Source organism: Oncorhynchus nerka, linkage group LG4, assembly GCF_034236695.1.
Source record: "Oncorhynchus nerka isolate Pitt River linkage group LG4, Oner_Uvic_2.0, whole genome shotgun sequence".
Classification (NCBI taxonomy): domain Eukaryota; kingdom Metazoa; phylum Chordata; class Actinopteri; order Salmoniformes; family Salmonidae; genus Oncorhynchus; species Oncorhynchus nerka.
This window is the reverse complement of record NC_088399.1, coordinates 12,524,718-12,536,036: the sequence shown is the minus strand read 5'-3', so window position 1 is coordinate 12,536,036 and position 11,319 is coordinate 12,524,718. Positions and strand designations below refer to the sequence as shown.

Genomic DNA, 11,319 nt, shown 5'->3' with positions numbered 1-11,319 from the left:
TTGGTGTATAGCGAGAATAGGAGAGGGCCTAGAACAGAGCCCTGGGGACACCAGTGGTGAGAGCACGTGGTGTGGAGACGGATTCTCGCCACGCCACCTGGTAGGAGCGACCTGTCAGGTAGGACGCAATCAACCCAACTCGGAGAGGGTGGAGAGGAGGATCTGATGGTTCACAGTATCGAAGGCAGCCGATAGGTCTAGAAGGATGAGAGCAGAGGAGAGAGAGTTAGCTTTAGCAGTGCGGAGCGCCTCCGTGATACAGAGAAGAGCAGTCTCAGTTGAATGACTAGTCAATCTTTAAAGAACTGCAAATTGGCCCCTTAGGGCTACCTGACTCCTGTGTCTGTATCCAAATCCAGTTAGGAAACACCCGGAGCCATGCTAGTAGGAAGGGTTTCCAGAGGTTAGATCCAACTTCGATATACCAACAGCACGAATATCTTGTAATAATGACTCACTCTCCACCAGCAAAAGCCATCTACAGAAGGGTGAGAGATGCACATCAGGTGCAATGAAGAACGGGACGTTGGAAAAGAGTTGACTCATCGGTCAGCTGACTCATATGCCCGCACTCTTGAAACATCATTAACCAGCTGCGCCACCGAAAAGCTAGTGGAGGTGGAGGTATTGCAACCAACTCAACTCTGTTACAGCTAATTCAAATGTAGGAGAACAGTAGCATACTGTAGAAGGTAAAAGTCACTTCCGCTTGCCTGCACCCGATTCCCAAAACAATGGCCTTCCTACGGTCACAGCCTGTTAGACCACAATTGGCAACAGATTCCTGAATAAATATGAATTCTACCAGGTTAAACTAACTGCAGGAGACCATCTTGAAAGAGAATGGTCATGGTTGACAGTTTGTCAATATATCCCAGGAGATTAATTCAAAAAGTGAATTATTTTTAAAGAGGAAATATCTGTTCAAATTACATTTCAATGAATCTCCTGAATTGATTGCAACTGAAAGGAAATAGGTCCAACCAAAGCAGTGACACCACCACCCCCACTTCTGCATACCATGAAGCAACGTACATATTTTTGGTAGCTGATTGAGTATTCCACACCGTCTATATATGGCCAGTTCGTACTATAAGGGCTCAGTGCCAGACCCAGACCCAGATGCAGACACGGGAGGCAGATGGTTTCAGTGTTTGATATTTAATAGTTCCAAAAGGGGTAGGCAAGAGAATGGTCGTGGACAGGAAAAAGGTCAAAACCAGATCCAGGAGGTACAGAGTGGCAGGTAGGCTCAGGGCAGGCAGACTGGTCAGGCAGGCGGGTACAGAGTCCAGAAAACAGGAAAGGGTCAAAGCCGGGAGGACTAGCAAATGAGAGAATCGCAAAAGCAGGAGCACGGGATGAACACGCTGGTTGACTTGAAACAGACAAGACGAACTGGCACAGAGAGACAGAAAACACAGGGATAAATACACTGGGGAAAATAAGTGACACCAGGAGGGGGTGGAAACAATCACAAGGACAGGTGAAACAGATCAGGGCGTGACAGTCTCTCCCCCCCCCCCCCCCCCCGCCTTCCAGAATTGGGACGAGAACTGAGGAGCCTGGTCCGAGACAATGTCAACCGGGAGTCCATGGATTCGAAAGACGTGCTGCACCATAAGTTGGGCCGTCGCCTTGGCTGAAGGTAACTTCGGAAGAGGGATGAAATGGGCGGCCGTGGAGAATCTGTCAACCACCGTCAGGATGATGGTGTTGCAGTCTGACAGAGGAAGCCCAGTGACAAAAAATCCTGGGAAATATGGGACCAGGGGCGATGAGGGACAGGGAGTGGCTGTAGGAGGCCAGACGGAGCTTGCCGCGGAGTGCGCACACCATGCATGCGGCGATGAAGGCCCGAGACATCAGGAACCATGGTGGGCCACCAGAAGCTTTGACAGAGGAAAGCCAGTGTTTGACGACAAGCAGGATGACAGGTAAGCCTGGAGAAGTGAGCCCATTCCAGAACCTGAGATATAGAACATACAGCCGGTTAGCCGGCCCCCCCAGGGTCCAACTGGGAACGCTGTGCCTTGCAAACCAGAGCGTCAATTCCCCAAACAGAAGCCACCAAACAAGAGGCAGGAAGGATGGTCTCAGATTGAGGGAGTGGCAGTGGAACTGTACAGATGGGATAGAGTGTCCGGCTTCACGTTCTTTGACCCTGGTTGGTAAGAGATGGTGAAATTGAACCTGGTAAATAACAGAGCCCAACGAGCTTGCCTTGGGTTTAGGAGCTTGGAATTATAGAGATATTCTACATTTTTATGATCGGTCCATACCAGGAATGAATGTTCCGCCCCTTCCAGCCAGTGTCTCCACTCCTCCAGAGCCATCTTTACAGCTAGGAGTTCCCGGTTCCCACCATCATAATTCCTTTCCGCAGAGTTGAGAAGATGGGACATGAAGGCACAGGGATGAAGCTTTTGGTCTGAAGCATCAACCTCCACCACAAACTGACGAGTTGGGTCCGGATGGATGAGGATAGAGGATAGGAGCAGTAGTGAATCGCTGTTTAAGATCCCCAAAAGCCTTGTCCGCTACTGGAGACCATGTGAATGGTACCTTGGGAGAAGTCAGTGCCGCCAGGTTGAGAGGGGAGCCGCCAGGTTGATGTGGCCCAGAATGAAACGGTGATACAAATGAGCAAAACCCAGAAACCGTTGGAGCTGCACCCTGTACGTGGACTGGGGTCAATCCATCACCGCTCTCACCTTCTCCAGATCCATCTGTACATTCCACTCAGTAATAATGTATCCTAGAAAGGAGATAGTGGAGCGGTGGAACTCACTTCTCAGCCTTTACAAAACAACTGATTCTCCAAGAGGCGCTGAAGAACCTGTCGAACATGGATAATGTGTTCCTGGGCAGAACGAGTAGAAAACCTGGATGTCGTTGAGGTAGACAAAACGATTCAAATGTCCCGGAGCACATCGTTGACCAGAGCCTGGAAAACAGCAGGCGCGTTGGTGAGTCCAAACGGCATAACCAGGTACTCATAATGTACACTGGCAGTGTTGAAAGCAGTCTTCCACTCGTCTCCTTCGCGTATCCGCACAAGATGGTAGACATTCCGAAGGTCCAATTTGGTGAAGATAGTAGCCCCCTGGAGAGGATCGAAAGCTGAGGAGAGGAGTGGTAGAGGGTACCGATTTTTAATCGTAATATCAGAGACCCAGGTAATCAATACATGGATGCAGAGTCTTGTCCTCCTAGCTGTAAAGATGGCCCTGGAGGAGTGGAGACACTGTCTGGAAGGGGCGGAACATCCAGTCCTCGATGTACTCCTCCATGGCCTTGGTCTCAGGTCTGGATAGGGAATATAGCCAACCTAGAGGCGGTGTGGTGCACGGGAGGAGGTCAATAGCACAATCGTAGCGATGGTGTGAGGAAGGTAGCCCGAGTCTTGCTGAAAACCTCCAGGAGGTCATGATACTCTGCAGGCAAGGCAGAGAGATCCATGGCCGTACTTATTCCTGGGATGGCTGTGCTGCCTTTAGGCAGTGTGAATAGCAAAATGGGCTCCAACCAAGAATGGAACCCATAGTCCAGTCAATATCTGGGTTGTTTTTTTGGAGCCAAGAAAAACCCAAAACAATTGACTCACTGTGGTTTCCAGATAATTGTATATTTAGGGGAATTGTGCTGTGCGTGACTCCAATGGAACGACCATCCAGTGCCCTGGCATCCATGGGAACAGAGAGGAGTTGAGTAGTGATACCCAGTTCTGATACCAGGGTAGCGTCCATAAAACTCTCATCTGCCCCAGAGTCAATAAGCACCTGGAGAGACTTAGACTGGTCTCCCCACAGCAAGATCACATAAAAAGGAGTCAGGGTAATGTGACTTAGAGGATTCCCAGTCAGATTCACCAGTGCTTGTACCTACTAAGGTGTCCGGTCTCTTAACTGGGCAGGTGGTTATATTATGCCCCACAGCTCCACAATACAGACAGCAATTGGAGCTTAGCCTGCGGGAACGTTCCCTAGGCGCTAACCTAGCCCTTCCCAGTTGCATAGGTTCTGGTGTGTCAGACTCACCTGTCATCGATCATTCTCGAGGAGGCTCGGGTGTCTTCGGATCCTCTCCGGAAGAATAGCCTTCGGGGACTTCCGGATTCCTTCGAAGATGAGCGAGCCACTGCGGATGGATGAGTGTGACCCAGGTCAGACCTCCTCTCACTCCTACATTCCCTTAGCCACCCATCAATTCTAATGGAGAGGGCGAAGAGGGAATCGAGGTTCACCGGCAATTCCCCAGCAGCTAAATCATCCTTTATCACCTCAGACAGTCCGTGAAGGAAGGTATTGAAAAGGGATTCCAGGCACTCTCACGCGCCAATGTGCGAAAATCAACAGCATAGTCTGCCACACTACGGGAATCTTGACATAATTCAAGAAGTTTACGGGCCGCCTCTCTCCCGGATACTAGAAAATCGAACACCTTCCTCACCTCTGCCATGAAATCCTCCAGATGATGACAAATGACAGATTGTTGCTCCCAAACAGCCGTTGCCCAGGAGAGCGCCCTTCCCGACATTAGCGTAATAATATATGCTATCTTCGACCGGTCCGAAGGGAACGAAGATGGCTGTAGCTCAAAAATAAGGGAGCATTGAGCAAGAAAACCCCAGCAGGTACCAGGATCCCCCAGAATAACGCTCCGGAGGAGGCAAGCAGCGTTCCCGGGGAGCCAGGTTAGGCTGTACAAACTCACCGCTCATAGGGCAAAGGTTTCTGGGTGGTTGAGGGTTCTCAGAGATGGTAGGTTGCCTATGAGCTAACTCCCTGGTTTGCTCCATAATAGCCTTAAACCCTTGGTCGTGGCGTTCCGTCAGGGAATGAAACCCTTCCAGAAGGTCCTGAAGTAACTCCTCCTGTCTCCCAGTGGTGGCTTCCTGCAGGGAGACAGCGTGGCGGAGCTGATCCAAGTATGCTGGGTCTGTCATGGCCAGTTCGTACTATAAGGGCTCAGTGCCAGACCCAGACCCAGATGCAGACACGGGAGGCAAATGGTTTGAGTGTTTGATATTTATTAGTTCCAAAAGGGGTAGGCAAGAGAATGGTCGTGGACAGGCAAAGAGTCAAAACCAGATCTAGGAGGTTCAGAGTGGAGAGAAAGAGAGAGTAGTAAAGGAGCCTGGGGGGAAACACGCTGGTTGACTTGAAACAAACAAGACGAACTGGAACAGAGAGACAGGAAACACAGGTATAAATACATAAGCGACACCTGGAAGGGGATGAGACAATCACAAGGACAGGTGAAACAGATCAGGGCGTGACAGTCTATCGTCAAGGATCATTGAGTTTCTATTAAGGTATCTATACTTTTACTCAAGTATCACAATTGGGTACTTTTTCCACCACTGGTTGTAATAACCATATATTCAATGTGTTTAATGATTAAGATAATAGGTACATATTGTAGTAAAACAATACAGTCTAGCTATGTTTCATACCTAAGAGTATTTCATGCTGTTAAAAATGGATCCATGCTCATATTCCAATATGGAATCTGAAGATAAATAATGATGATCTCTCTCATTAAAAGCCCTATAGCTCCCTCTAAAGGACACAGTGGTACATCATATTAAGAAACAAAAGTCCTGCTGTTCAACAATCATTAGACTAACATGGCCCTTTGAGTTAAGTAGGAATGTTTAAACCCTATCATGTTTAAAGAACTGTTTAACCCTATCATGTTTAACCCTAATGTTTAACCCTATCATGTTTAACCCTATCATGTTTAACCCTATCATGTTTAACCCTATCATGTTTAACCCTATCATGTTTAACCCTATCATGTTTAACCCTATCATGTTTAACCCTATCATGTTTAACCCTATCATGTTTAACCCTATCATGTTTAAACCCTATCATGTTTAAACCCTATCATGTTTAAACCCTATCATGTTTAACCCTATCATGTTTAACCCTATCATGTTTAACCCTATCATGTTTAAACCCTATCATGTTTAAACCCTATCATGTTTAAACCCTATCATGTTTAAACCCTATCATGTTTAAACCCTATCATGTTTAAACCCTATCATGTTTAACCCTATCATGTTTAACCCTATCATGTTTAACCCTATCATGTTTAAACCCTATCATGTTTAACCCTATCATGTTTAACCCTATCATGTTTAAACCCTATCATGTTTAAACCCTATCATGTTTAAACCCTATCATGTTTAACCCCTATCATGTTTAAACCCTATCATGTTTAAACCCTATCATGTTTAAACCCTATCATGTTTAAACCCTATCATGTTTAAACCCTATCATGTTTAACCCTATCATGTTTAACCCTATCATGTTTAAACCCTATCATGTTTAACCCTATCATGTTTAACCCTATCATGTTTAACCCTATCATGTTTAACCCTATCATGTTTAACCCTATCATGTTTAAACCCTATCATGTTTAAACCCTATCATGTTTAAACCCTATCATGTTTAACCCTATCATGTTTAAACCCTATCATGTTTAAACCCTATCATGTTTAAACCCTATCATGTTTAACCCTATCATGTTTAAACCCTATCATGTTTAAACCCTATCATGTTTAAACCCTATCATGTTTAAACCCTATCATGTTTAAACCCTATCATGTTTAACCCTATCATGTTTAAACCCTATCATGTTTAAACCCTATCATGTTTAACCCTATCATGTTTAAACCCTATCATGTTTAAACCATGTTTAAACCCTATCATGTTTAAACCCTATCATGTTTAACCCTATCATGTTTAACCCATGTTTAAACCCTATCATGTTTAAACATGTTTAACCCTATCATGTTTAACCCTATCATGTTTAAACCCTATCATGTTTAATCATGTTTAAACCCTATCATGTTTAACCCTATCATGTTTAAACCTATCATGTTTAAACCCTATCATGTTTAAACCCTATCATGTTTAAACATGTTTAAACCTATCATGTTTAACCCTATCATGTTTAAACCCTATCATGTTTAAACCCTATCATGTTTAACCCTATCATGTTTAACCCTATCATGTTTAACCCTATCATGTTTAACCCTATCATGTTTAAACCCTATCATGTTTAACCCTATCATGTTTAACCCTATCATGTTTAACCCTATCATGTTTAACCCTATCATGTTTAACCCTATCATGTTTAACCCTATCATGTTTAACCCTATCATGTTTAACCCTATCATGTTTAAACCCTATCATGTTTAAACCCTATCATGTTTAACCCTATCATGTTTAAACCCTATCATGTTTAAACCCTATCATGTTTAAACCCTATCATGTTTAACCCTATCATGTTTAAACCCTATCATGTTTAAACCCTATCATGTTTAACCCTATCATGTTTAACCCTATCATGTTTAACCCTATCATGTTTAACCCTATCATGTTTAACCCTATCATGTTTAACCCTATCATGTTTAAACCCTATCATGTTTAAACCCTATCATGTTTAACCCTATCATGTTTAACCCTATCATGTTTAACCCTATCATGTTTAACCCTATCATGTTTAAACCCTATCATGACTGAAGAGGAAGATACAAAGTAAATAAACAACTTTGTTTAAATATACATTAAAACAAGCTAGTCGACGTCATGGACTCAGTCTTTGAATTTGAGAGTGGTTGTATTTACCCAACAGCATTTCTATGAAAAATATGCGTTTTCATGCACTGAGGAACTGTACATTTCCTGTTTCCTGTCCACTATTACTGAGGATGACTCAGAACTAGACTTACAGTAAGAGCTGAAGTAACAGTTGAAGTTAACTGTATTTGAGCAGAAGTGTGTCAAGATGGACAATGATGAAAATACATATGCCAATTCAAGTTCCTTCAAGGCCAGCCCAAGAGAAGGAGCAATATATTTCCAGAGGTGGAAGAGACCCTCCAGAGCTGCTGCAGTGTGTCTGGGGCTGCTGTGCGTTCTCCTACTGGCTGGGATCATAAGCCTGTCTGTCTACCAGAGAAACCAATCGACCAGTTACAACAACCTGACTAAAGAGAGAGACCAGCTACAGAAGGAGAAAGAACACCTGAACAAGAAGATTAAAGGGAGACGCTGTCCAGAAGGCTGGAGGGAGTTTGAATTCAGCTGTTACTACATCACCAATGAGAAAAAAACCTGGACTCAGAGCAGTGAAGAATGCCAAGAGTTTGGAGCAGATCTGGTGATCATAAACAGCAAAGAGGAACAGGTATTTATCAATGGATTATACCAAACAAAAAATAATGTCTGGATTGGTCTTACTGACTCAGTTACTGAAGGGACCTGGAAATGGGTGGATGGTACACCACTGACCACAGCGAATTGGGATAGAGGGCAGCCCAACAGCAACAATGGAACAGACCAAGACTGTGGGGTGATCTGGAATCGTTCAGGGTTGTGGAATGATGAGAAGTGTTCCATTAAAAATAAAGGGATCTGTGAGAAATAGGATCATAGGTCCTCTCTCTGCACTGCTGTTGAAAAAGGACTATCTATGGTAAAATAGTACGCTGCATTAGACTAGGGAGAGAAAGGCACACACAAACAGACCCACGCACGCACACAAACACACACGCAGTTATAATTTCACACAATGATGTACATATCATTCGATAAATTACTTTAAGTTTTAGTTATCCATTGATTTGAAGTTACTGTAATAGTAATATTGTAAAATGTTATTGTTCATTTTGCTTCCATTAATGCTGTACATAAATAAGGTATACTTTCTGCTAATTAAATAAACTTTACAAAAAATATAAACGCAACATGTAAAAAGTGTTGGTCCCATGTTTCATGAGCTGAAAAAAAAAAGATTCCAGAAATTGTCCATATGCACAAAAAGCTTATTTCGCTCAAATTTTGTGCACAAATTTGTTTACATCCCTGTTAGTGAGCATTTCTCCTTTGCCAAGATAATCCATCCACCTGACAGTTGTGGCATATCAAGAAGCTGCTTTAACAGCACGATCATTACACAGGTGCGCCTTGTGCTGGGGACAATAAAAGGCCACTCTAAAATGTGCAGTTTTCTCACACAACACAATTGAAGAAATTGTATGCTGACCTCAGGAATGTCCAACAGAGCTGTTGCCAGATAATTTCATGTTGATTTCTCTTTCATAAGCAGCCTCCAATGTCGTTTTAGAGAATTCGACAGTACATTCCAACCGGCCTTACAACCGCAGTCCACATGTATGGTGTTGTGTGGGCGAGCGGTTTGCTGATGTCAACGTTGTGAACAGAGTGCCCCATGGTGGCGGGGGTGGTATGGTATGGGCAGGCATAAATCAAATTTTATTGGTCACAAACATATGGTTAGGAGATGTTAAAGCGAGTTTAGCGAAATGCTTGTGCTTCTAGTTCCGACAGTGCAGTAATATTTAACAAGTAATCTAACAATTCCACAACTACCTAATGCACACAAATCTAAAGGGATGGAATAAGAATATGTAGATATAAATATATGGATGAGCGATGACTGAGCGGCATAGGCAAGATCCAATAGATGGTATAAAATACAGTATATACATGAGATGAGTATGTAAGATACGTTTACATTATTAAAGTGGCATTTTTAAAGTGACTAGTGATCCATTTATTAAAGTGGCCAATGATTTCGAGTCTGTGTGTAGGCAGCAGCCTCTCTGTGTCAGTGATGGCTGTGTAACAGTCTTGATGGCCTTGAGATAGAAGCTATTTTTCTGTCTCTCGGTCCCAGCTTTGATGCAACTGTACTGACCTCGCCTTCTGGATGTAATGGGGTGAACAGGCAGTGGCTCGGGTGGTTGTTGTTCTTGATGATCTTTAAGGCCTTCCTGTCACATCGGGTGCTGTTGGTGTCCTGGCGGGCAGGTAGTTTGCCCCCAGTGATGCATTGTGCAGACCATACCACCCTCTGGAGAGCCTTGCGGTTGAGATTGGTGCAGTTGCCGTACCAGGCGTGGACACAGCCCGACAGGATGCTCTCAATTGTGGATCTGTAAAAGTTTGTGAGGTTTTTAGGTAACAAGCCACATTTCTTCAGCCTCCTGAGGTTGAAGAGGCGCTGTTACACCTTCTTCACCTCACTGTCTGTGTGGGTGGACCTTTTCAGTTTGTCAGTGATGTGTACGCTGGGGAACTTAAACTTTCTACCTTCTCCACTGCTGTCCCGTTGATGTGGATAGGGGGTGCTCCCTCTGCTGTTTCCTGAAGCCCACAATCATCTTCTTTGTTTTTTTAACATTGAATGAGAGGTTGTTTTCCTGACACCACACTCCGAGTGCCCTCACCTCCTCCCTGTAGACTGTCTCGTCATCGTTGGTAATCAAGCCCACTACTGTTGTGTCGTCTGCAAACTTGATGATTGAGTTTTAGGTGTGCATGGCCACGCAGTCATGGGTGAACAGGGAGTACAGGAGGGGGCTGAGCACCCACCCTTGTGGGGCCCCAGTGTTGAGGATCAGCAAAGTGGAGATGTTGTTTCCTACCTTCATCACCTGGGGGCGGCCCGTCAGAAAGTCCAGGACACAATTACACAAGGTGGGGTTGAGACCCAGGGCCTCAAGCTTAATGATATGCTTGGAGGGTACTATGGTGTTGAATGCTGAGCTGTAGTCAATGAACAGCATTCTTACATAGGTATTCCTAATGTCCAGATGGGATAGGGCAGTGTGCAGTGTGATGGCGATTGAATCGTCTGTGGACATATTGGGGCGGTATGCAAATTGAATTGGGTCTAGGGTGGCAGGTAAGGTGGAGGTGATATGATCCTTGAAGCACTTTATGATGACAGAAGTGAGTGCAGCGTGGCGATCGTCATTTAGTCCAGTTATCTTTGCCTTCTTGGGTACAGGGACAATGGTGGCCATCTTGAAGCATGTGGGGACAGCAGACTGGGATAGGGAGAGATTGAATATGTCCGTAAACACACCAGCCAGCTGGTCTGCGCATGCTCTGAGGACGCGGCTAGGGATTCCGTCTGGGCCGGCAGCCTTGCAAGGGATAACACGTTTAAATGTCTTATCACGTCGGCCACAGAGAAGGAGAGGGGGAGCCCGCAGTCCTTGGTAGTGGGCAGCGTCTGTGGCACTGTATTATCCTCAAAGCAGGCAAAGAAGGTGTTTAGTTTGTCCGGAAGCAAGATATTGATGTCCGTGACGTGGCTGGTTTTCTTTTTGTAGTCCGTGATTGCCTGTAGACCCTGCCACATGTCTTGTATCTGAGCCGTTGTATTGTGACTCCACTTTGTCCCGATACCGACATTTTGCTTATTTGATTACCTTGCGGAGGGAATAACTACTGTTTGTATTTGGACATATTCCCAGTCATCTTTCTATGGTTA

The 11,319-nt window shown here is 44.7% G+C and overlaps 1 protein-coding gene across 1 annotated transcript; it reads left to right on the top strand.

Annotated features, from left to right (window-relative positions):
• Window positions 1–7,712: 7,712 nt before the first annotated feature.
• Window positions 7,713–8,761, top strand: LOC115128841 (CD209 antigen-like protein C). The gene has a single exon (XM_029658965.2). It carries the CDS (start codon window positions 7,801–7,803, stop codon window positions 8,440–8,442), a length of 642 nt encoding a protein of 213 aa, XP_029514825.1. The 5' UTR covers window positions 7,713–7,800; the 3' UTR covers window positions 8,443–8,761.
• The last annotated feature ends 2,558 nt before the right edge of the window (window positions 8,762–11,319 follow it).